At 44.3% G+C, this 26,715-nt stretch overlaps 1 protein-coding gene across 3 annotated transcripts; it reads left to right on the forward strand.

Moving 5' to 3' along the window:
- The first annotated feature begins 18 nt into the window (after positions 1-18).
- slc2a8 (solute carrier family 2 member 8) lies at positions 19-26,715 on the forward strand. 3 transcript variants are annotated; one of them, XM_038781977.1, is made up of 10 exons: positions 832-985; positions 11,069-11,231; positions 12,093-12,299; positions 15,267-15,366; positions 16,763-16,974; positions 18,116-18,265; positions 19,884-19,992; positions 21,167-21,343; positions 24,001-24,146; positions 25,463-26,715. In XM_038781977.1, the coding sequence occupies exons 1-10, from the start codon at positions 912-914 to the stop codon at positions 25,616-25,618; spliced, it is 1,494 nt and encodes a 497-aa protein (XP_038637905.1). In that variant the 5' UTR covers positions 832-911; the 3' UTR covers positions 25,619-26,715. The 3 variants fall into 3 exon arrangements, with proteins under 3 accessions (XP_038637907.1, XP_038637905.1, XP_038637906.1); XM_038781979.1 differs by lacking the exons at positions 832-985; positions 11,069-11,231 and adding an exon at positions 19-102; XM_038781978.1 differs by lacking the exon at positions 11,069-11,231 and having other exon boundaries at positions 851-985.

The following is a 26,715-nucleotide window of genomic DNA, read 5'->3' on the forward strand; positions in this document are numbered from 1 at the left end:
TTCCCCACTCTCTGAGCCCGCGAGCTGGGTGCGGGGTTACTACGTCAATATCTGCCCTGCCTCTCGTTGGTCGCACGGCGATGACACCTCTGGGAATCACAGGTGAAGTTCACATGTGTTGTTACCGTTTGCTTTATCAGGAAGACGAAAATCTCGTTTGTGCCTTGGAATGATGCTTTGATAATTAATGCGACGTAATATTGCGTTTTCATATGAATGAGAGACTTTTGTGTGCCTGTATCAATGATGGCGGCGCCCGGACTCCATCACAAGGGGCTGTGCGCATGGGCATGTCGGTCAGAGTGGACGCATGCGCTGCGGTTTGAGTGGACGCTCAGAATGAGACCCGGCCTGTGGAGTATGGAGGCGGCGGGATAGGTGATTGGGAAGGTGCTCCCTGTGGTCCGACCCCCCTCCCCCGGGCGGAAATTGTTTGGAGACGGCAAACTCTCGCTGCGTCAACCCAACGGACTGAGCGGAGCCGGGGTCACGTGCCGGGGAGGTGGGTGGAGCCCAAGGAAGGTGCCGTGCGGTTGGAGGAGTCCAGTGAGGGTCACGTGGGGGGGGGGGGTGGGAGGAGTCAAGGGGCGTGTTCACGTGCGGGGTGGGTGGGAGGAGTCAAGGGGCGGGTTCACGGGGAGCCGTCAGAGGCCGGATCACGTGCGCGCGTGGGGTGGAGTCAGGGCCACGTGTGCGCGGGGGCGGAGTTAGGACGCGTGTGCGCGGGGGCGGAGTTAGGACGCGTGCGCGCGCGGGGAGGAGTCAGGGCCACGTGCGCGCGGGGGAGGGTCACGTGCACGCAGGGGGCGTGGTCGGGATCACGTGCGCGGGGGAGGGTCACGCGCTGAGAGGGGACGGTCACGTGCGCGCTCCCCACTCCCATCGAGGATCTTGAGGACAGAGTGAGGAGAATGTCTCGTGAAGAACACCGACCTTTACTGGAGACAACTTCAGAGAGGGACACCGGGCAGGAGCAGTATTTTCAGTGAGTGTTCCCATTGCAGTTTGTGCAGACTTTGCATCAGTTTTGCCGAGTAAATGAGGGGGAAACTGGTGCTGAGAGAGTGTGAGGCACCGATTGGGCAAAACGGGCAGCACGGTAGCACAATTGCTTCACAGCTCCAGGGTCCCAGGTTCGATTCCAGCTTGGGTCACTGTCTGTGCGGAGTCTGCACGTCCTCCCCGTGTGTGCGTGGGTTTCTTCCGGGTGCTCCGGTTTCCTCCCACAGTCCAAAGATGTGTGGGTCAGGAGGATTGGCCATGATAAATTGCCCTTGGTGTTGGGTGGGGTTACTGGGTTATGGGGATAAGGTGGAGGTGTTGACCTTGGGTATGGTGCTCTTTCCGAGAGCCGGTGTAGACTTGATGGGCTGAATGGCCTCCTTCTGCACTGCAAATTCTATGATAAAAGCGACATTGCCAAAGACAGCTGGTGGACAGGGTGTGGGGTGGGGTAAGCTGCCTGCAGTGTGCTGGAGGCACATTCAGTGGAACCTCGGCAAATTAAACCGGGATGAATGTGCAGGGTTATGGGGAGAAGGTGGAAGGAAGGCCCTCAAGTGAATTGTTCACTTGGAGAGGAAGGTGCAGACACGATGGGCCGAACTGCCTCCTTGGAGCTGTACCATTTCTATAATTCTGAATCCCAGTTGCGGTAATTTATTTATATTGTGACTACGTTTTCCAGCTGACTTTATATAAGGCCATAAGACATAAGAGCAGAATTAGGCCACTCAGCTCACCGAGTCCGCTCCACCATTCAACCATGGCTCATACTATTCTCGGCCCCATTCTCCTGCCTTCTTCCCATAACCTCTGATCCCCTTATTGATTAAAAACCTATCCATCTCTGTCTTAAAGACACAGTGATTTGGCCTCCATAGCCTGCTGCGGCAAAGAGTTCCACCGAGTCACCATCCTCTGGCTAAAGAAATATATATTATTTACACTGTTGTCTTTTCAAGTCCGGATTATGAAGAGCCATATTGGATTCAGCATGTTAACTCTGGTTTTCACTACAGTTGCTGCCAGACCTCCTGTGTTTCCAGCATCTTCCGTTTTTATTTCCGATTTCCAGCAGCTGCAGTATTTTGGTCTTGTCTTTATTTTGCATTGTATATTGCATCTGCATTTTATCTTTTTCAATGCATTCAGTGAATTTGCCAGCTGCATATTAAGCCCCCATTTTGTAAAGATCATGCTAAATTATTCTTATCAGTTTCTGCAATAGTCATCATGGTGGATGCATGAAGTCTTGCAAGTTTGTTCTGCCCCTCCCTCCAAATCTTATAATTTGGTTACTGACCATCCAAATCTTATAATTTGGTTACTGACCAATGAAAGATGTAATATTTAATACTGCAATTGTTCTGTTTCTATACGGTGATGCTTGGGAGGCTCCTGTGATTTCAAGGTAATATCTGTCAAAGAGGTATGAGAAATCCCAGCCAACGTATTACATTTCCCTTGTAAGGGTGTTAAGTACATAGAAAGGACCCTGTAGGCAGGAGTTGTGCTGTTCCAATGTACCAATAATCTGACATCTCACCCTGTCTACCATTTATATACTGCACAGCCAAATGCATTTCACAGTGACACATGGGTGACTGGTACCATTCCTGACATTGGCTGTGTCATGGCAGCAGCACTACAGTGTACCTGCACAACCAGTGTCCAGCATGTGATATTTGCTAGATTCTCAGATATCATCAGCATGTCTACTGGGAATGGAAGCAGTATAAAAGTACTCGGAAGAAAGATCATGTGGAGCGTGGCCTCACATTTTGAGCCTTCCTTCACTTCAAAAGCTTAAACTGTTGAAATGAAATGACAATCGCTTATTGTCACAAGTAGGCTTCAAATGAAGTTACTGTGAAAAGCCCCTAGTCGCCACATTCCGGCGCCTGTTCGGGGAGGCTGGTGCGGAAATTGAACTGTGCTGCTGGCCTGCCTTGGTCTGCTTTAAAAGCCAGTGATTTAGCCCAGTGTGCTAATGTGGGCAAACACAACAGCCAAATATACATACACAGCAGCCAAATATACAGAGTCCGATCACACAGCAGACTTAGTTCTATTGGTTGAAGGGTTTAAAAAAGCCATCAGGACACCAGGAGAAGGCCTTGCTCTATTCGGACATGGTCTTGAGCTGCCTGATGAGGCAAATGAGGCCTTTGTTTAACATCCCCATCGTATCCGTCTTGGAATACTCCAAAGGAGTCTCAGCCTTGGGCAGAGACCAATATCCTCGCAGGGGTGTTTGTTAGTGTTGTTTGGGGGGGGGGAATAAACTACGATGCAGAGGGATGGATACCTGAGCAGGGAAGAAACGAAAAAGCCACCGGCACACTCGAAGCCTTCCGTGCTCGGTGGGCACCGCAGGGGTTGGATTGCCTTATCGACCCTGATTTTCACACTTTTATTTGACGGGTGTTAGATAAGTTTCTGTTCCCTTTCTCGTTCTTTTTGGGCTGTGCTCCACTCGTTGTTTTAGGAGCACTCCCCTCTTTTGTTTTATCCATCATTTACTTTATGTTCTTTTGCTTGGTTTTCACACCCAGCATCACGCTAGCGTCAGGGGTGGATGCTGGCCTAATCCTGCACGTGTAAATAAATGTGCAGGTCACACAATCCACACAAAAAACCACACATAAATTAAAGTAGTGCGACCCCAAAAGAGGACACGAGGGAAACTAAGATAGAATTGGTCAGCAAAATCGGAAGTGTAAGTGGAAACAGGAAACTAGCACTACCATCAAATCGGGCTATAGTACAAAAATCCTTGTATAAAATTAAGACAAGTCTAAAGGCACTATGTGACTGCACAGAACATTTGCTGTAAGGTAGGCAGATTAACAGCACAAATTGATAAAAATAGATGCGATATGATTGTGATTACGGGGACATGGCTGCAGAGTAACCAAAGCTGGGAACTGAATATTCAAGGTACTTGATATTTAGGACGGCCAGACAAGCAGGAAAAGGAGGTGGGGTGTTGTTGGGAGAAATCTGAGCAATCATGAGAGTGGCTATTGGCTCAAAGGGGTGTTGTTGGGAGAAATCTGAGCAATCATGAGAGAGGCTATTGGCTCAAAGGGGTGTTGTTGGGAGAAATCTGAGCAATCATGAGCGAGGCTATTGGCTCAAAATCTAGATGTTGAATCAGTCTGGGTGGAACAAAGAAGCAGCATGAGGCAGGAAACATTAGTGGGACTTGTGGATCGACCACTAACAATTGTGAAGCAGGGGATGGCATTAAACAGGAAATTAAAGATGCATGTAACATGGGTGCTATAGTAATCATGGGTGACTTTAATTTACATGTAGATGGCAACCCAAATTAACAGCAGTACTGTGGAGAATGAATTCCCGGAGTGTGTACGAGATGTTTTTTTTTAGACCATCATGTTGAGGAACTAACTAGGGAACAGGCTCTCCTATATTTGGTATTATGCAGTGTGAATGGTTAATTAATCAGTGACCATAACATGATAGAATTCTCCATTAGGATGGAAAGTAGAATCTAAACAAAGGAAATATGAAGGAAGCGGTGTGAGTGGACCAAGATAAATTGGGGAACTACGTTAAAAGGAATGACGGTGGCTAAAATTGATGGAACAAGTGTATGTGTTGCAAATAACATGGTAGAACTTGCAAAAATCCCAGTCACAAGTGATAGAGTATTAGTGAAACTCAAGGGGGTAAAGGCAGACAGGTCTCCAGGACCCAATGAACTGTATGCTAGGGTTTAATAGAAGTGGCTGCAGAATCAGTGGACCCTTTGGTTGAAATTTTTTGTAACACGCTAAGTTCCGGGAGAGTAACGGAAGATTGGAAAACGACCAATGTGACTCCCTTGCTCAAAAAGGGAGAGAGGCAGGGAACTAAAAGCCAGTTACTTCAACATCAATTATTGGCAAGGTGCTGGAATCTGTAATCACAGAGGAAATAGCTAATCATTTAGGAAAGCTGAATCTTGTAGCTATGACCCCTTGCTCAAGACTCTGCCACAGTGAAAACATCTCGCCATGGTTAGCACTGTTGCTTCGCAGCACCAGGGTCCCAGGTTCGATTCCCATTTGGGTCACTGTCTGTACAGAGTCTGCACGTTCTCCCCGTGTCTGCGTGGGTTTCCTCCAGGTGCTCCGGTTTCCTCCCACAAGTCCCAAAAGACGTGCAGGTTAGGTGAATTCGCCATTCTGAATTCTCTCTCCATGTACCCAAACAGGCAACGAGGGGCTTTTCACAGTAACGTCATTACAGTGCTAATGTAAACCTACTTGTGACACTAATAAAGATTATTATTATTATTACCCTGTCAAGCCCCCTCAGGATCTGATCACCCCTCACTCTTTTTAAACTCCAAGGAATACAGAACCTTTATCCAGATTTTCAGAAAGCTTTGTGGTAAAAGTCCCACATAAGAGGTTAAAAGCACATGGGATTGAGGGTAAAATATTGGTATGTAATAAGAATTGTTTATCACGGTTCCCAACATACTAAATGTCACGGCGCAGCTCCGTATACAAAATATATTTTGAGGCACACATTGTAGTTTCTCTGTCTTTCCATCCTGAGAACTTTGTTTTTATATTCACCCTGCCCCGCCTCCTGGTTTCTTCTACCTCTACCTGTCTTTCTCACTTCTCCCAGGGGCTTTGCGCCCTTTTTTTTAAAGGTTTCCTGTTTTGGGCAGGCGCATGAGATCTTTGTCTTCAGCTCCCAAGTCCCGTTGGTCGTGCGCAAGGACCTGACCGACACAAAAAGTCTAAACCAGGCATGTACGGCTCTTTCCTAGCAGGCGCATGCACAGGATGCCCAAGATCCGTCGAGTCTTGGAGATGCTGACCACAGCTGAAGGCTATGGTTAGTTTCATTTGAACTTATTTCCTTGGCACACTTGGTGGAATGGGGGGCGTCTCCATGGCTCACTGGTTGGGAGCCACTGGGTCAACAGACAGGAAACAATAGGAGTAAATGGGTCTTTTTCAGAGTGGCAGGTGGTGACTAGTGTGATCCCAGGGATCGGTGTTCAGGCCCCAACTACTCAAAATGTAACAAATGGACATCAATTATTTGGATGAGGAGAGTGTAATATTTTGACTTTTGCCAGCGACACGAAGCCGGGTGGGAATCTGAGTGAGGTGGATGTTGAGAGGCTTCAAGGTGATTTAGGCAAGTTGGGCAAATACACGGCAGATGCAGTATACCATGGACAAATGTGAAGTTATCCACTTTGGATTGGGAAATGTTGATGTACCAAGGCAGCAGTCGCTGAAAGCAAGCACGCAGGGGCAGCATGCAGTTAGGAAGGCAAATGGTGTGGTGACCTTCATTGCAAGAGGACTTCAGTGCAGGAGTAAGGATGTCTTACTGCAGTTGTACAGGGTTTTGGTGAGACCACACCTGGAGTATTGTGTGCAGTTTTGGTCTCCTTGCCGTAAAGGGAGTGCAATGACGGTTCACAAGACTGATTCCGGGGCTGGGCAGGATTGGCGTACGAGGCGAGATTGTCGACTTGGCCTGTATTGACAGGAATTTAGAAACTTAGAAAATTCTGACACCTGACTGATTGATTGCAGGGATGATGTTTCCCCTGGAGGCAGGGGGGCAGAGAAGGGGTTACAATCTCGGGATATGGGGTAGGGCACCTGGACTGAGATGAGGAGAAACCTCTTCACTCAGAAAGGTGAATCTGAGGAATTCTCCACCACAGGCTATGGAATATGTTTAAGAAGGAAATTAGATGGATTTCTAGACTCATATGCTCATAATTTAATACTTTGAGCCTTCACTTATTCCATCCATGTCCAGTACGATTTTGGTGAAGTTTGGTGTGCAAACCCTAATGCGATACAGCGCTTCACCCAACTAGGTATGTAGTATAGTTGCACAAGACATTGAACGGTTGTCATCTTCAGGCAGAACTTTTATAGTTTGCCAGAGTGCAGTGCCTGAGGTAGCGTGCGGGTGCCTATTGATCTACATATACTTCTTTTCAATATCCTTGCTACAATTCAAAAGCTGTTTAGTAATGCTCCCTAATTGCTGGCTTTCACCTAACATCCATTACAGAGCTATCTTGTACACAACACCCCTACTTGTGCAGATTTCAATCTTCTCCCTTGCAACATTTACTTTGACCGTTGAGGCTGTTATCAGGGGCAGTTGTTGTAACGTGAATTAAAATGTTTTTATACTGGTGAAATGTTTATGTCCCTGACTGTTAGTGGTCCCAGTGAAGCCTCCAGCAGAGATGCCAGTTCCTCTTCTCTTGTTTCCAACATTCTCAATTTAACACTGACCTTCGTTCCTGTGCATCGTTGGCTCTGCTGTACCCCAGGTTCTTGCCAGTGTGGCATCCATCTTTCAGCAACTTATTCACCGCTTGTTTTCATGATTCTGCTAAACAGGTGGGTTATTACTAAGGAATCACCTGAAGCATCTTAGATTATTGAACTCCTGCTCTAAAGGGTGGCACAGCACAGTTGCTTCACAGCTCCAGGGTCCCAGGTTCGGGACACTGTCTGTGCGGAGTTTACACGTTCTCCCCATGTCTGCGTGGGTTTTCTCCGGTTTCCTCCCACAGCCCAAAGATGTGCAGGTTATGTGGATTGGCCATACTAAATTGCCCCTCAGTGTCCAAAAAAGTGTTAGGTGGGGTTACCGGGTTACAGGGATAGCGTGAAGGCATGGGCTTAAGTAGAGTGCTCTTTTCAGGGGCCGGTGCAGACTCGATTGGCCGGATGGCTTCCTTCTGCACTATAAATTCTATGATTCTATAAATACTGCAGACCGGGTCTGTATAACTGAAGCACATCACTGCCTGACTTATGAATTCCAATCTCCATGAGATAGTCACCAACATTCCATTAACCTTTTTGATTATTCATACCTGTATGCTCCGCTAAATCCCTTTGTTCCTCCACAGCTCCGAATCTCGTTATTATGAAAATATTCTTTTTTTTTCATCATGGATCCAAAGTTGATAACCTCACATTTCCCTCCATTGTCACACATCGATCATAGTTTTGCACACTGACCGTGTCTGTGTGTATCTCTTTGTAACTTGCTGCTCCCATCATCCACACAACACACACTGCCTCCGAACCTAGTTTCACTTGCAGACTTTGGATGCAGCTCATCTAAGCTATTAAAATGCTTGTTAAGAGGCTGCAGTACAGATCCCTGGAGAATGCCACTTGCCACATCCCACCAATCAGAACAGTCTCTCCTTCCCAGCAAATTAGAAGCCCGTTTCTCAAGGTTCCTTCCAGATCTATGCTTTCTAATTTTTCTTTTGCAAATCTGATCAAATGGTTTCTGGATGTCCACATAGACACTCCCCTAGAGACAGTTGTGCGCATAGACACCCCCTTGGGCAGCATGGTTAGCACAGTTGCTTCACAGCTCCAGGGTCCTAGGTTCGATTCCCAGCTTGAGTCACTGTCTATTCAGAGTCTGCACTTTCTCTGCCTGCTTGCGTGGGTGTCCTCTGGGTGCTCCGGTTTCCTCCCACAGTCCAGAGATGTGCACGTTAGATGGGTTGGCTATGCTAAATTGCCCGAGTGTCCAAAAATGGTTAGGTGGGGTTACGTAGATAGGGTGGAGTTGTGAGGATAGGGTGGAGGTATGGGCTTGGGTAGGGTGCTCTTTCCAAGGGCTGATGCAGACTCGATGGGCCGAATTGCCTCCTTCTGCACTGTAAATTCTATGTACAGGTTAGTGCCCTTCTATTTGACCAGATTAAATCAGACCATGCCCTCCCCATCACAAGCCCATCCTGACTCTCTTTGATCAACTGATACCTGTCCAAGCATCGCTGATTTCAGTAACCTCCCTTTAATTGATGTTAAACTGACTGCTTTTGAGGTTATCTGGTTCCTCCCTCCATACCTTCAATAATGCAGGTTTCCAATCCAGTGAACAATTGTAAATCAAAATAATGAAGATAATGCAGTGGAGTATCTTTATGGTAGCGAGCAAGCAGTTCAAAGAATGAAGTGATTGTCTGAACACGATGATTAGATTAGCATAGCTAAATCATAGAATGAATGCACTCTTGGCCTCCAGTCTCTGCATGTGACTGAGTTGGATGTGACAGAGTTGGATGTATCTTTAAACCAAGAATAGCAAATGTCTCGATGTTACATTCCATTGAACAGATTACAAGATAATATGGCGATTGATAGGGAATATGGCAGGAAAAGTCACCGGTCTGTGGGCAGACCAGCTGACCCGTTATCCTTGAGCTTTTCATTTACCTCACAGACCTCTGGAGGAGAATGTGGAACTGATTTTCCCTCCCGAGAAGGTGCAATTTGGCGTGACCAATCGACCTAACCTGCACATCTTTGGACTGTGGGAGGAAACCGGAGCACCCGGAGGAAACCCACGCAGCAGATACGGGGAGAGCGTGCAGACTCCGCACAGACAATGACCAAGCAGGGAATCGAACCTGGGAACCTGCCGCTGTGAAGCAACAATGCTAACCACTGTGCTACTGTGCAGCCACTCTCTCGGGCATTGCATTCCACACCTTAACCCACTCACTGCATGAAAAAGTGTTTTCTCGTGCTACTTTGCTCTGTTTGCTAGTTACTTAAATGTGTGCCGTCCCATTCTCAATCCTTCCATAAGAGGGAGCTGTTTATCCCACTCTGTCCAGGCCCCTGGTGAGTTTGAAAACCTCCACCTGATCCAGGGGAACACAATTTTCTGCACATTACTATTCTTAATCAACATTTAACATAAGAATATTTATCATTTTCATATATACCTCTCCCACGAGAACACAGGAAAGGAATTGAGTCTAGTTCAATTTGGCAAGCAGATGTGTCTGAAATTGCCTCGGTGATAATTTCATTCACTGTGTATCAATCAATAAGTAGTTTCAAACAGGGCCGTTTATCATCCATTTTTCATAGTTTTAAAAAAATATTTGCCTTTGAAAGCAATAGCACACCAACATCAAATTAAGAAATATTCTTTTATACAGCGTCACATGAGCACTTCTCCGCAAGCAGCTCAAAAGGAACATTGTTCCAGGGTTATGAACAGACACCCGTATTCCCCAATGAACCGAGAAGGAAAGTAGAAAGTATTGTCACTGAAAACTCAACTCCGTGACGGTCTATTTGCAAGTAGCTGTGTTTAACCGAACATCGGCACGGTAGCACAGTCGTTAGCACTGTTGCTCCACTGCTCCAGGGTCCCAGATTTGCTGCCCGGCATGGGAGACTGTATGTGCAGAGTCTGCACTTTCTCCCTATATCTGAGTGGATTTAATCATCATAATCTTTATTGTCACAAGTATGCTTACATTACCACCGCAATTAAGTTACTGTGAAAATCCCCTAGTAGCCACATTCCAGCGCCTGTTCGGGTACACGGAGGGAGAATTCAGAATGTCCAAATTACCTAATAGCACGTCGTTCGGGAGGAAACCGGAGTACCTGGAGGAAACCCGCGCAGATACGGAGAGAACATGCAGACTCCACACAGACAGTGACCCAAGCCGGGAATTGAACCTGGGACCCTGGCGCTGTGAAGCAGCAGTGCTAACCACTGTTACCGAGTTTTTTCTGGGTGCTCTGGTTTCCTCCCACGGTCCAAAGATCAGCAGGTTAAGGTGATTGGCCATGCTAAATTGCCCTTGTGTCCAAAAAGGCGGGGATACGGGGATAGAGTGGAGGTGAGGGCTTAAGTAGGGTGCTCTTTCCAAGGGCCGGTGCAGACTGGATGGGCCGAGTGGCCTCCTTTTGCACTGTACATTCTATGATTCTATCTCTGAACCTTTACTTTCTTCTGCTTGTGTCTGATTCTCTCAAAGATTCCCTGTGGTCCTGCAAATCTCAATTGTTATTGAGTTGATTTTCCTCCAGTTAAATAACAGATTTTGTGTTTGATGAATCCTGCTTGCTGTGCCACAAAATAATTTCAAACTGCAAATGAGCAAGGATTTATACACTCTGGGTATGTGTAGTTTACTGTCCTTGTTCCAGCGTTAATTGTTCAAACCTTCAAACATTTTTGGATTAAAAGATGCTTCTGTTTTCATGTGTTTCCACAGTTATGTATGTAATAGGAATCTGTACCTGGCTACATTCGTTGCTGTTTTGGGGCCTCTTAGTTTTGGATTTGTCCTCGGTTACAGTTCTCCTGCCATTCCGGAATTGGAAGCTAATCCAAACCCAAATCTGAACCTTGACTCCTCTCAGGCTTCCTGGTTTGGGGTAAGCAATGACGTAATAATGTATGGATGTTCCTCCAACCTTTGCATTTGGTATAGTTGGGCAAATTCTTTAAATATTCCAGCTTTAGTTCCCCTTAACTGGTGTACTCTTCCTGCAGCTGAACTTGGCACAGGCTGTTTGATTCTCCTCTTTAATTTCCCATTCCTCCCACCCAGCATAATTTTAAGGTCGGTGGTGGTTAACATGAGCTTGGAGAATAACATTTTAATAATCTTTATTAGTGTCACAAATAGGCTTACATTAACACTGCAATGAAGTTACTGTGAAAGTCCCCGAGTCGTCACACTCCGGCACCTGTTTGGAGAATTCAGAATGTCAATTCACCTAACAAGCACGTCTTTCGGGACTTGTGAGAGGAAACCGGGGCACCCGGAGGAAACCCACACAGACACAGGGAGAACGTGCAGACTCTGCACAGACAGTGACCCAAGCCGGCGATCGAACCTGGGTCCCTATCGCTGTGAAACAACAGTGCTAACCACTGTGCTTCCATGGAGTAGTCCATGAGACTGTTCAGATAGAGGCTTATTTATTTCCTCCATTTTCCACTCCCTCTGTCAGTCATCGTATGATGCACCCAGTTAGTCAACTTTTGGATTTATTGGAATACTGAAGTCTCAAGCTGAAGATTGGACTTTTTAATGTGAAGATTTATGCCTCTCTGAGTGAATGCATAGACTGCCTGACTTGGGAGTGGATTAATTTAAATTGGTTGATTACACAAGTAGTTTCATTTATTGAGAGTTGTGTGTGTTTACCGCCCAATTGATACAAGTGTAAGTGGAAGAATTGAAATGTTTATTTCAATGAAATGAAATAGCTATCTAACTTCTTTTGTAGTCCTTAGTTACAGTAGGAGCAGCCGTGGGTGGCATAATTGGAGGATGGCTTGTTGATAAAATTGGCAGAAAGCTGAGCCTGATGATGTGTGCCGTTCCATATGTCGCTGGGTTTACACTGATCATCGCAGCACAGAATGTCTGGATGCTGTACGGTGGACGAGTGTTGACTGGAGTGGCCAGTGGAGTGACCTCACTTGTTGTACCAGTAAGTACAATGTCTCAACATTGAGCTGGACTAGGGACCTATATTAATGTGAGCACCTTATTGACAACAACAGCCTACTTTAAATCTGTAAAAACGCAGTGTGCAAAGTCAATTTCAACCACGCTCCCCTTACCATTTGTGCTCTACCCTGAACCTGGCCCGTTTTCTGTATCTCTGACCGTTCCTACACTTGGGATACATGAATGATCATTTGTGCAATGCCAGTCTTGACACCATTTTGTGACCTGCAAACCATGCCAGAGATGTATTGGGCTAATTTAGTAATTATTGGATAGTTTTGCTAAAGTGCTTTTTTTTTTAAGACCAAATGTTGCTGAAGGTTGATCTCTCCTTTATAATTGCTCAGTACAAAAAGTTTAAAATGCGATTTTTGGAAGAATGTAAAAGACCAAGCCGATGAACAATTTGCCGTCACTCAATGTGTAATGAACCTCCTGTATTTTATCAATTACCGGAATTGTGCTAATGACTCTCCCCTGTGTACATCCGTTCACTCGACGCTTGACAGTGAAAATGAAACTGAATTGCTGCCTCTTAGAAAACTGTCACACAATGACTGTGTTGAAGTGAGGGGTGGCTGGTGATTGAAACCCTTAAGATACTTCACGGTTTTACTAAATTTCAGCCTTGAGTGAGGTGTCTCTCATATTATTTCATACATATCATATATGGGCAGCACGGTAGCACAAGTGGATAGCACTGTGGCTTCACAGCGCCAGGGTTCCAGGTTCGATTTCCCGCTGGGTCACTGTCTGTGCGGAGTCTGCATGTTCTCCCCGTGTCTGCGTGGGTTTCCTCCGGGTGCTCCGGTTTCCTCCCACAGTCCAAAGACGTGCAGGTTAGGTGGATTGGCCATGATAAATTGCCCTTATTGACCAAAAAGGTTAGGAGGGGTTATTAGGTTACGGGGATAGGGTGGAAATGAGGGCTTAAATGGGTCGGTGCAGACGCGATGGGCCGAATGGCCTCCTTCTGCACTGTATGTTCTATTAGAAGTCAGCCAGAGTCAACAACCCAAAGAGCAAAGCACAGAATCAGTGACGAGCAAGAGACCAGGTAACAAAGTTGGTCATTGTAACTTCATCTGAAGTGGGGAGCTTTGCACACTGTGTGTTTTGCACACTGACTTAAATAAATAAAAATAAATAACCTTTTCTGTCACAAGTAAACTTACATTGACGCTGCAATGAAGTTACTGTGAAAAGCCCCTAGTCACCACATTCCGGAGCCTGTTCGGGTACACAGAGGGAGAATTCAGAATTCTCAGCTGGTATATGACTTGAACCTGTGCTGCTGGCCTTGTTCTGCATCACAAACCATCTGTCTAGCCCACTGAGCTAACGGTTTAAATGAGCATAAAATTGGGTGCAGTGTAAACCCAGTGTCTGGCCCAGCAGAAGAGTAGGCGGATTTGGGTGAGTTAGGTTGCTTCTCATGTGATTGGCCTCTGTTAACCTAGACTTTCAAGTCACAATCTAATAACCGTATAATGAGCCATTTCGTTTGCCCTGCTTTGCACGCTTAATGGTAAATAAAGCTCTTTTGAATTCATGAATTACTTTGGAGAAGGACAAGAAAAAAATGTGCTGAATACCAAAGGCTGAACTGCCTAAAAATTATATGCTTTTGTCTAGTTTTTGTTTTGCGATCTCTTTTATACATTAAAATCTTAGCCCATATAGTTTGATGGAAAGTTATTCTCAACCTGAAAAAGGGTAGTTCATGCACTTCACATGATCACAGCTAAGCTCTGCATGTTCAGATCAAAACAACACAATGATTAACCAGGATTGTCTGTGTCTGACACTGACCATTTCAACATTTTTCATAACCTCGGCCATAGACAAAAGTGGCTTTGATTGCACCATTTAACTTTACAAAATTCAGCCAGAGGATACTATACCAAATTTTCCAAATAAATGAAGCATCAAAGATCCAAGTACAAGAATAAAATGCGTGGAGAATGTGTGCCAGAGCAATCGTTCCAAAACCGAATCCCTTCGAATAATAAACATTCCAGAACCAAAAATGTTGCATTGTGTTTTGCAGTGCAGAATGAAGACTAAAGTGGCCAGATTTCCTTTTTTTTCCTTTGCTTGCCTCATTCTCTCCCCACAAAACCCTCCTGTCTTCACATGGTGGTGACTCATGTCACAGGGCAAAGTTCAGCGCATGCCAGCAATTCTATGCCTTACTGGTCATTCAGCGCGTAAACAAGCCAGCTCTACACAAATCAGGCCAGTACCTCTGGGGAACTGCCCCCTCTGCTTTATGCCAGAAGGCAGCAGCTTTTCCACTTTCTTGGAATGGCTGCTCTCTGGGCTTTAAAATTCACCATTTCCTGGAAGAGAGATTTTTTTTTTTAACAATCAGCACCTACGGTATTTAAACTCTTCATTTGCTCTTTGGCCGAAATGAAGCCTGTAGGAACCCTGCACAACCAATAGAGGGCAGGCCTGGCTAAGACATTGATAAACCTACAAAGAAACAATTAATCTAATGGGGAGTTCCTGAAAACTGGTTGGTTATAGCTCCCATGAGGAATATCAACAAATCCAATATGGAAAACGGAGTTGGTGGCATGTGGCGCAGTGGTTAGCACTGGTACCTGGGTTCAAATCCCAGCCCTGGGTCATTGTCCGTGAGGAGTTTGCACATGCTCCCCATGTCTGTGTGGGTTTCACCCCCACAACTCAAAAGATGTGCAGGTTAGGCGGATTAGCCACGCTAAATTGACCCTTAATTGGGAAAAAAAAAATTGAGTACTCTAAATTTAAAAAGAAGAAAACAGGAGTTAATGTATCACAGTTCTTTACAGGCAATTTGAACACAACAGGAGTGTGCAGCTCTCTCCACTTTTGAGTTCACCCAATTTCAAGCTGTGTAATAACAGTACTTTTAAGAGTGTCATTTAATTGATGCTTTGTGGGGTGTTTTCTTTTCCAGGTGTACATTTCTGAAACGGCCCATCCTAAAGTCCGAGGGTTCTTGGGATCCACTGTTCAGCTGATGGTGGTAACCGGAATCATGGGTGCATATGTCGGTGGTATGACTTGAGTTTTTATTTTTATGGTTGATGGTGTTTTAAAAGGCAGGGTTATTGTGCGTTCCCCTGACACGCTCTCTCTTCACCCGTGGGCTTTTCCTTTCCCACCTGACAATTTGTCACTTGCTTAATTTTCTGCTGTCCTCTTGTAGCGAGCGTTGTGACGTGCAAAGGTTGTGGCGGTAATGGCTTTACCTACAATCTCTCTTCCATATTTGATAGCTTCAATCGGTAAAATTAATTAATTTGCAAGTGCCGCTTGGCCAACCGCACTTCTTCAAAGTAAACGCATGCCACATTCAAGCTTGAATGTCTTCTCGTCATCCACAAGCCAGGCAGAATTCCTGCTCTCTATCATCCATGTTGCCACAGTAAAGAGCATTGGCATGGACGAGAAATGTTATGTGGGTAGAGGAACACAGTTGCAATATAAGAGATTTGATCTTGCAATTAATTGGCACCTTTTGCTGGGATGCTTTCACACTCTGTGGTGTGAAACCAGCCCAGGTTCGGTTTCATTTACTCTACAATCAGTGTGGGCTTGAATAGAAGCCGTATGGCTTTTTGGCGAGCAGCTTAAAAGCGCTACTTTCCTGAACTTCAAAGCCAGGCCGTTGACCTATTGTGCACTTGCAGGAAAGAGGAAGCGCGCACAGAGAGGGACTGATAAATTAACCACCAAGTACATAGAACACCATGAGCTCATCAAATAATATCATTACAACACGCGCAGCTTGTACAGGATGAGGCATATACATGTGATCTTTATCTAGTAGCTGTGCTTCGATTGTGTTGCTGCCAGTATTGTACATGACACAGCTCGATCAGTAACAGTCTTGAAGACTCAGAAAAGCTGGTCTTCCTGCTGTGAACATAGAACATAGAACACTACAGCGCAGTACGGGCCCTTCGGCCCTCGATGTTGCGCCGACCTGTGAAACCATCTGAAGCCTATCTGACCTACACTATTCCATTTTCATCCATATGTCTATCCAGTGACCACTTAAATGCCCTTAAAGTTGGCGAGTCTACTACTGTTGCAGGCAGGGCGTTTCACACCCCTACTACTCTCTGAACTGTCAGAGAACTGGGCTCCCAGTTAGAAATTAGAAAGGCCTGTATTTTTGGAGATTGAATATTGAATCTGATTCGATCCCATTTAAAATTATAACTAGCACCGGGTCACTGTCCGTGTGGAGTTTGTACATTCCCCCCCCTGTCTGCATGGGTCTCAACCCCACAATCCAAAGATGTGCAAGGTGGGTGGATTGGCCACGCTAAATTGCCCCTTAATTGGGAATTTAAAAAAAAAAAAAAATCAATCTAACATTTCAGTAGCTCAATTAGGATTTTGAATTGGAAGTAACTACATTATGGTTTGTTTCATTTTTATCAGGTATGTTCTTATCGTGGTATTGGCTTGCTGTGCTGTGTTCTTTACCACCAACCGTCATGGTTGTACTAATGTGCTTCATGCCAGAAACTCCGAGGTACCTGATGAGAAAGCACCAACGTGTTGAGGCACTACAGGTCCTGGCATGGCTCAGAGGACCTGACGTGGATTCTGAATGGGAATGTAGGCAGATCGAAACAAGTTGCGATGAGCAGGTAATTGTGTTGACCCAGATCTGAACCTTTTAAGTAGATGTTCGCTTGTACCGATACACTGAATTGAATTTCACCCCCTCCTTCCCCTGCCTTTCAACAGTCACGTATTGTGAGCAACTGCAAGCTTTTCCCAATTTAATAAATACAAAGCGACTCGTCAAGTGTGCTATGAAGCAATGTAGCAAACGGTAGTTTGTTGCACTTGAATTGAAAGCGAAATGGTCAACAGTCTTGACAATAATCAAATACAGTGAATTTACATCACCTGTATCTTGGTCAGCCAATTACAATGATAGTAGCATTGGTCTAGATTTTGTGCTCTTGACTGGCCTCAGAGATGTTCTCTAGTGAGAACTTTTAAATGCTGCAGTTGCACAGTGAAAGTTAATGGGGATTATCACTACGGGCATTTAAATAGTCATTGGATAAACATATGGATGATAATGCAATAGTGTAGATGGGCTTTAGATTGGTTTCACAGGTCGGCGCAACATCGAGGGCCGAAGGGCCTGTAGTGCGTTGTAATGTTCTATGTTCTATGGAGCTGCTGGTCAAGCAGCCAATCACATTAATGCATTTCCATAGGCAGCCAACCAGGAAGTGAAAAGGAGGAACAGTCTGATCACTACCATTTGTTTTTAAAAAAACATAGCAGCTGAAATTTCATGAAAAAATCTTTAATTAAATTCTGATTTGAGAAAATCTAGTGATTTTAGAATAGCATGTCACACATTTCGCACAGCCAGCTCACCTGTTGAGCAATTATTATTCAGATTACTGTTAAAGACCCAGTTGAATTAGGCTTCTTGAATTTATTTCTAACAGCGATGTGGAAGTTCTCGTGAAATCAATTGATTTCACTGCCAGCTTCGGGGGAATGGTGGGGGTGCAGAGTGGGGGTGTGGTTGACACAGTCCGATTGGTGCTGGAGCACCGAATGTCTGACCATAACTTTGGGAATTCTGTATTCTTCTGTGCTTGCGTTTAAATCCTGAAATTGTGATTCAATTCAGAAAGGTATTGACGGCAAACACTAACAGTTCGCCATCAAACCCCTGCCAATTTAGAGTAAGAGCAAGTTATGGCAATTGTCTGATTCATTTTTTTTTAACTGATCATACTTTTTCTGATTTGTTTATAGGATACCAAATTTGCACTTTCGGAGCTAAAAAATCCAACGATTTACAAGCCTGTTCTTATTGGAATATTTCTGATGCTCTTTCAGCAGTTGAGTGGAATCAATGCAGTTATGTTTTATGCAGAAAACATCTTTGAACAAGCAAATTTTAAGGTAGTAAAGTTACAGAACCACAGAAGCATTATATTCATTTTTTAAAAATTAAATGTTATGTTCAGTTATCTTCCATCACACCTTATTAGTAGTAAGATGCGGGAATGTAAGAAATCCGGTCATTGAACAAAGTCTAGAATTTGCAAGCAGTCAGCATGCATGTTTCCTTGTATCACAGAGGATCTAAGTAAATGCAGATTGTTGTTGCTTGGCCTGAGAGATTTATACGTAGCACCAGTTACCTTCCATTGTCTCATCGGAGCATTGACTTTAAACGGTACAGACCAGGTTAGCATAGCAAGATCCAAAAGTTGAGATGAATCACGATTAAATGATGCAGTAAAAACAAAGGGAGGGCATTCCCTGCTTATACTGAACAGCCATGTATAATCGGGGTGGAGGCGTTAACCATTCGCTGTTGCAAAGCTGTCTCTTAAGCGCGCTGACTATTTTATGTAGTTGTAAAACAAACAACATAATAGAGATGTCTATGCACTACCAATTCTGACCTCTTGAGCATCCCTGATTGTGCCTCAGCTATCAAAGCCCTAAGCTCTGGACGTTTCTCTCCAACTTTACCCCTTTTACGCCTCTTTCCTCCAAGATGCTCCTTAAACTTACCTCTTTGACCAAGATTTTGCCATTTGCCCGAATAGCTCCTTATGCGACTTGGTGTAAAATTTTGTTTTGCTAGCGGCCCGTGAAGCACCTTGAGACGTTCAAGGTGATGCAGCATACCAGCTATACATCTGTTCCATAGCCTTGTACGTGAGTATTCATAATACCATTGACACAATTTCCACTTGGGTGTGTGAATAGTAATCGCCGTTAAAGCCCCTTTCCCTTTTTGTAAATTGATTTGTTAATTTATTTGTTAACACTGGTATATTGTTCAGTAAAATATGTTGCCTTGTTCTCACGGCACCCTGGGCTACTGCATGGTCAATTCCAGCCCCACTTGACTTGGAGTCGCAACACAAGTGAAGGTAGATGTTATTTTAAATTACCTGAGGTCCTTGGCTGAGGCCAAATAAACTGCAGTCACCAGGTTTGTAACTTTAACACAAGTAACCTTTTTATTATGTACAGTATTATAATTAACCCAACAGAAAAATGTAACTCACTATCTAAGACTCCTTTCCCAACACCCCCCCCCCCCCCCCCCCCCCCCAACTCTCCACCCTCACACTGACAAACACAGAAGGGAAAGGGTGATTGGGAGGTAAAGAAAATATTAATAAAAATAAAAGGATCAACCTCTAACCACCATCAGAACCTACCTGTGCCAGTCTTCGAGTCACTTAACTAAATTCTCACTTAGTGTTTGAAGTTCTCTCTTCCCTCTTGTGAAACAAATTTTTAGTCTAGTTGGATATGTACTTGCAACAGCTAGATGTTGTTGAGGAGCATAAGGAAGGACTATATTTTTGCCAGGTATTCAGAACAGCATTACCCGAGGCATTAAAAAGTAACCATCTATCGTAAATGACCATGAAAGCTAAAATAACAGGTTTAACTGGGAAATTAAATAGAAATGTTTACGCTCACTGCTAAGTCGTTTTAAAAATCTTTTTCCATCAAATGGAAACTAACGTTGTTCCTGCCCATTCTCTTTCAGAACAGCAGTGAGGGCTCGGTGATAGTTGGTATTGTTCAGGTAGTTTTCACGGCTGTGGCAGCTCTCATCATGGACAAAGCAGGAAGGAAACTTCTCCTGGCAGTGTCAGGTGAGCATCTTTTTAAAAGGGAAAAAGCCTCTTCAGGTTATTCAACACTCTGTGTAAACATACTTTTGAAACTCGAGCGACGGCATGAACTGAAGAGAAAACAATTGATCTGTCAGAATTATAGGCTGATTAAGCGATTGGTAAAAACCTTTAAAGCAGCAATGCCGTCTTGATATTCTGACAATGACCTGAGCCAAAGCTTGAATCATTCTTTGGGTGTTGTCAGAACCCAAAGATTAAGCTCGGTGTCATTTTGTAAGCGATATACTGATTTAAAGGGTCTCTGAATTTAAGAGGTGTGCAACCTTATTGTGGAATGAGACCATTGAGCACAGCAGTGCATCCCCAGTTAATACTGCATCTTTTTTAGAGCAGCACGGTGGTACAGTGGTTAGCACTGCTGCCTGATGGCGCCGAGGTCCTAGGTTTGATCCCAGCCCTGGGTCACTGTCCGTTTTGAAGTTTGCGCATTCTCCCCATGTCTGCGTGGGTTTTACCCCATGACCCAAAGATGCACAGGATAGATGGATTGGCCACGCTAAATTGACCCTTAATTGGGGGGAAAAATTGGGAAATCTAAATTTATAAAAGGGAAAACAAATCCTCGGGTAGTTCAGCAGTGGCGGGAACGAGTGTTTGTGAACCGTGGATTAGCAAACAAGTAGTCTGGGTCTCATGGCTTCAAGACTGGTTGCAGACTTGTAGCCTCGTCCTAAGTCCATCTCAAGTTTCCCATTTCAGAGAGAGATGAAAATTAAATGACCGCAGGGAATATGAAATACTGCTGCTATAATTATCCCATTGTTCACTGTCTCCTGAAAATGCCGATCTGGAATTTCTTGGAAAGCCTGCTTGTAACTTCAGTGTCGCATCGGTGTTTTTGTTCGATGGTTTGTGTGTAACTGATCTGCACTGAAACATGAGTTTCTCTTGATGACTTCTATTTCAATTATGTTTCCTGTCACTTTGCTGCTTGCTTACAGCGCAGCGGGTGTTGGTGCAGCACAGTCCAGAGTCCCCCAGTATCAGCATAACATGTTTCTGGGTGCAAGTCCCTGCCAGAAAGTTCAACATAACTGGGGATTATAGAAATGACAGGTTGAAATTAGTTTAAAACCACTTGGTGATGTGGGCTTTAAGCCGTCGATAATTGATGTTTTGTATTTATTTTCAGCGTTGATCATGTGCATCAGTTCAGCAGTCTTTGGGGTATATTTCAAAATCTGGCAAGCAGACATTAACAACTCTTCACTTCATAAAACTGACAGTTTAATGTTCGCAAATTCAGTTTCTGAGGCAAAAAGTGTTCCGACGTGGTTACCTCTCATCTGTCTAGTTGTTTTTATAGCAGGTAAGTTTACCATTTGAGAAGACTTACTGGGGGAATGGGGAAGAAGCTGTTTTCCGATTTCTGTGCTCTTACGGTTTCTGTTGCGCTATTAGTGTTAAAGAAAATTCATGTATCCCTCCACTTCACTGTGCTCCTAAAGACGCAGACTCATTGGCATGTCAGATATTTCTCTCCAAGTAGCCTTTCTTCATACATAAGCCTTGATCAAGATCAAAATCAAACCTCAGCTCTGACAAAGAGTCATTGAACTCGAAACGTTAGCTCTTTTCTCTCCCTACAGATGCTGCCAGACTTGCTGAGATTTTCCAGCATTTTCCCTTTCGTTTCAGATTCCAGCATCCGCAGTAATTTGCTTTTATCAAAATCAAACCTGATCCTTCCCTCTCGTGAGGTCCTCGTACTCCATTCTCAGTAATGATTGCTGGTTGACCAACAGGAGCTGGGCCAATAACTGGACCCCTCTGCCTCACAGTGCTGAAGTGAATTGAAACATCAACTACCATGGACCTTTAAAGATCAGTTAACTCTCCGCGGGCCAAGGCTATGAAACAGAGACCTTTTGTAATCTGTTTCCCTCCACTAAACAGCCTCTTGAAAGCTGTTCTGCTTCTGAAACCGGATAAAGGAGTGCATGCTGGCTTTGGGTGATCTTGTTTTCATATCCCAGCTCCTCATGCCTGCATCACTGACTGGTCACTGTTTTCATTGTATATTAGATGTGGCAGCTTGAAGTTTTAGTCCCTTCTATCCACCATCAATAGAAATAGTGTCCCTAATGGGAATATTGAGGAAAGGTTTCAATTGAGCCAGAATGGTGCCACTTATTAGAAAAGTGCGCATGTGGCGTTGGGTTCAACCGCCTCCATCTTCTAAGTGCCCAGTCACTGAGCTTTGGGGAATACTTGATCTGTTTATCATGGGTGGCACAATGGTTAGCACTACCGCCAGGGATCCGGGTTCAATTCCAGCCTTGGGTCACTTTCCAGAGGGCATGTTCTCCCTGTGTCTGTGTGGGTTTGCTCCGGTTTCCTCCCATAGTCCAAAGATATGCAGGTTAGGTGGATTAGCCATGTTAAATTGCCCCTTAGTGTCGAAAAGGTTAGGTGGGGATATTGGGTTACGGGGATAGGGTGGGGATAGATAGGGGGCTCTTTCAGAGGGTCGGTGCAGACTCAATGGGCCGAATGGCCTCCTTCTGCTCTGTAGTGATTCTATGATGTGCCTCTTTACAGGGCGATTCAGGATGGTTAATGGAAAGTGTTGCCATAAAAAAGGAGCATATATAGTCCAAATGGCCTTGAGCCTGCTCTTCCGATAAATGCAATTGTGACTGAGCTCTCGCATCAACTGCACTTTCCTGCCCAATCGCCTATCCTTTGATTCGTGTAGAGTTAATCTCGGACCTGAATACACTCGACGACTGAGCATCCATAGCCTTTTGCGTTTATTAATTCCCAGAATGTAACAGCACTGACAAAGTCAGCATCTATCGTCCATCCCCAATTGCCCTTGAGAAGGTGGTGGTGGTGAGCCGCTTTCTATGAAAACAGCTGTATTTCTGGGCCATTTCACAGGACAGATAAGAGTCATTTCTCTGAGTCTTCAGCCACACAAGCCAAACTGAGCAAAGACAGCTGATTTTCTCGCCTAAATGTTAATGAGCCAGAAGGATTTTTACACCAATCCAATGGTGCCATGGTCACCATAACTGATGGCTTTTTATTGAAGATAAAAATATATAAATTCTCCTGCTTCCAGGGAGAGATTTTAACTCCCCTCCAGATCATTTATCCAGACGTCTAAATTTAGTCCAGTAAAATAATCTCTGCCTCTGGAATAGAGAATTCCAAAATTCACAATTGAGAGCAAAAAAATTTCCGCTTAATCCGAGGTCAGCCGTTTAGGAATTGATAACTCCTCTAGTTGAAAACTTGGTATGGGTAGGATCAAACTGAACACCAGCTGCAAATGGTAAATATCCCGAGGGGGGGAATATATACATTTGGAACATGAACAATTGAATCTTGGTCGACACGCTTCCCGTGGTAAAAGTTTGGATCATACCTTGCCGGCCGGCGTTTAAGTTAACTTTGATCAAACAGCCAGGGACGTGAGCCCTGCTCACCATGCCTACTCAGCTAAGGACTCTAACCTTACTGGCCTTGCCTCATGAGCTAGGGACTTGAACCCTACTGCGTTGGGGGCTCGAACCCCAGTTCTGACAGGGGACTCGAATCCCATTGGGGGGGCTCGAACCTCCCTTTAGACTAATGATGACTTACCCCGGTATTGTCACCCAGGTGAGCATATCCATTTCTTTTGTCAAAACCTCATAATGCCGAAATCCGGCAGCCGCGGCCTCCTGAGTTGTTGACTAGTGAGGCACCACGATATGTACCCGTATCCAGCACTCCAGGGGTTAGTCATCTCGCCGGAACCCCCAATTACTATTGAAGTTACTGCAAGGCACACACGGGAGTACTCTTTGATCAATCTTTATTGACTTGTGCACAAGGAGAGCAACATCAGTGGGGCTCACTGCATTGCTCTGCCTGAGTCCAGTGAAGCAGAAACATTTATGGCTTTTAACGATTTATTTTTTGCAATGTTTGTAAGAAGCAACACCGATTTTAAAAAGCTGAACTGATCCACTTCAGGTTTTGCGCTTGGCTGTGGTCCTATTCCCTGGTTGGTGATGTCGGAAATATTTCCAGTCAGAGTAAGAGGCATTGCAAGTGGAGCCTGTGTCCTAGCAAACTGGTCTGCTGCTTTTTTGGTAACCAAGGAGTTCCATGATCTCGTTGTAAGTATGACATTTTCTACTGTGTGATTGTCCAAATTAAGTTATTGTTTAATATTGGGTTGCGTTGACAAGACATCTTGAAGTATTCCACACCAGGGGTGTAGTACCAAATTGAGGTGCCAGAACTCTCAAATATGTTTGCCATCTCATTTCTAAATATACTATTATGTTGTTTTCTTAAGCAATGGGCAGCACGGTAGCACAGTGGTTCACAGCGCCAGGGTCCCAAGTTTGATTCTGGCTTGGGTCACTGTCTTTGCGGAGGCTGTACATTCTTCCCGTGTCTGGGTGCTCTGCTTCCCTCCCACAAGTCCCGAAAGACGTGCTATTATGTAACTTGGACATTCTGAATTCTCCCTCTGTGTACCTGAACAGGTGCCAGAATGTGGCGACTAGGGGGTTTTCACAGTAACTTCATTGCAGTGTTGATGTAAGCCTACTTGTGACAATAAAGATTATTATTATTATTCTTTTGAGCCCCCAAAAGTCAATAAATCTATGCAGGAATCAATCTAGTGAGCCTTCTCAATTGCTTCCAGTGCCAGTATACCCCACAAGTAAGGAGACCAAAACAATATGCAGTTTCTCTGGCTGCGGTCTCACCTATGCCCTGTACAGTTGTAGCAAGACCTCCATACTTTTGTGCTCTGTTCCCTTTTCCATAAAGATTAACGTTCTATTTGCACGTTAACCTTTTGTGATTCGTATACGAGGACATGGTCCTCTGTACCATAGCATCTCCATTTAGTTAAAATGTTGTTTTTCTATTCTTCCCACCAAAGTGGACAACTTTACATTTTCCCACGTTATATTCCATGTGCCAAGTTGTTTGCCCAATCACATCACCTATCTTGTATCCCCTTGCAGACCCATAGTAGTACAGCAGCTCTTCCAAATAGAAGACATGCGGCTTGTTTCAAGTTTGAGGTCACTGCAACATTCACATAAATAACCTTTATTGTCACAAGTAGGCTTACATTAACGCTGCTATGAAGTTACTGTGAAAAGCCCCTAGTTGCCACATTCCGGCACCTGTTCGAGTACACAGAAGGAGAATTCTCAGCTGGCACGGGAATTGAACCCGTGCTGCTGGCCTTGTCCTGCATCATAAACCAGCTGTCTAGCCGACTGAGCTAAACCAGCCCCTATTTAGAGAAAGGGGCAAAAAAATTTGCACCCATTTTAAATTATTCAATGTCATGCCCCATGTGGAATTATTTTATGTACTTTTTTGATTTTGTACGGGTTCCTTTAAATGTTTACATACCTGTGTTTTTTTTTTACCAGACGTCACAAGCTTTTCCTTTTTGTTCTAGGAGAACATTACTCAATATGGGACTTTCTGGCTCTTTTCCAGCTTCTGTTTCATGAATCTGCTCTTCACAATTTTCTTTGTTCCTGAAACAAAAGGGAGAACACTAGAAGAAATCGAGGCCCATTTTAAAGCAACTGCTTCAGGGCAGCCTGACTGAATTACTTGCTTTTAAAGCCGCTTTTGTTCTGTTGTGTCTAACTGTGATTGTATATGGATCTTTTTAAGTGGTACCACATCTGGGCCCTCACTGATATTGCAGCTGTCAATGTCATATCACCATTGTTCATTCCCTTTCATCAGTCCACCATTCGCCTTCCTCTTGCTCCCTGCAACGTGAAACATCGGCCAGAGAAGGCACGCTAAACTAGCACAGGTGGAAGCTGCAGCTTGGACCTAAGTGCTTATAGCACTGTTGATTTTTTTAAATGTTTTGGTTTTTAAGTTTTAATCTCTTCTAGTTTGTCGAAACAACGGTCTATCTGTCGTTGCTATTAAATTTGTATGAGTGATTCGGTGGAAGTTCATATTGCAAACAGTTATCGGGAGTGGTTTTGGGGGCATTGTAAACTGGGAACCAGCAAATAGGAAGTTTTTTTTTCCCCATCTCCCAATTTGCGAATGTCCAAAGTCAAGATGGTCCCATAGTGTTTCCATGCACAGTGCATACCATTTGTAAAAGCAAATAATTTAAGACACGTTATTCAGAGCAGCTACTTCGTATGGACAGTTGCCTAATTTTTTTTTTAATTGTGCACAGTAAACATTTATAGTACCCCAAATGTTTATGTATGCCCCATATAATGGGTGAGGAAGAAGATGCAGGTTGCCATGGGCACGGTCTGAGAAAATGCCAAACAGATTGTGCAGGGCTGCAGCCAGAGACACATTGTCGAGCAAATTGTTTGCTTGCCTTGCAAGGGAATGGTGCCAGGGTTGGGTATGACGTAAAGGACAGAAACAATATTAAAATGGGCGATCCATGGACATTTAAAAACATCTAAGGAGCAGGAATTAGCCGTAAAGAAGTTCCAGTGTGGTACTGTAAATTATTTGGAAAACTTAGTCTCAAGCTGGGTTTTTGATTTTCCCAGTTTGATACCCATAACATTGAAACAAAAATGCAGGATCTAGAATTTGATTTTTAAAAAAAATATTTTTATTCACCTTTTTCACATTTTCTCCCGAATTTACACCCACCAACAATAAACAATAATTAGCAACAAATATGTCAATCCCCATAACAATAACAGTGAT

The sequence above is a fragment of the Scyliorhinus canicula genome, chromosome 21 (assembly GCF_902713615.1).
Source record: "Scyliorhinus canicula chromosome 21, sScyCan1.1, whole genome shotgun sequence".
NCBI lineage: Eukaryota > Metazoa > Chordata > Chondrichthyes > Carcharhiniformes > Scyliorhinidae > Scyliorhinus > Scyliorhinus canicula.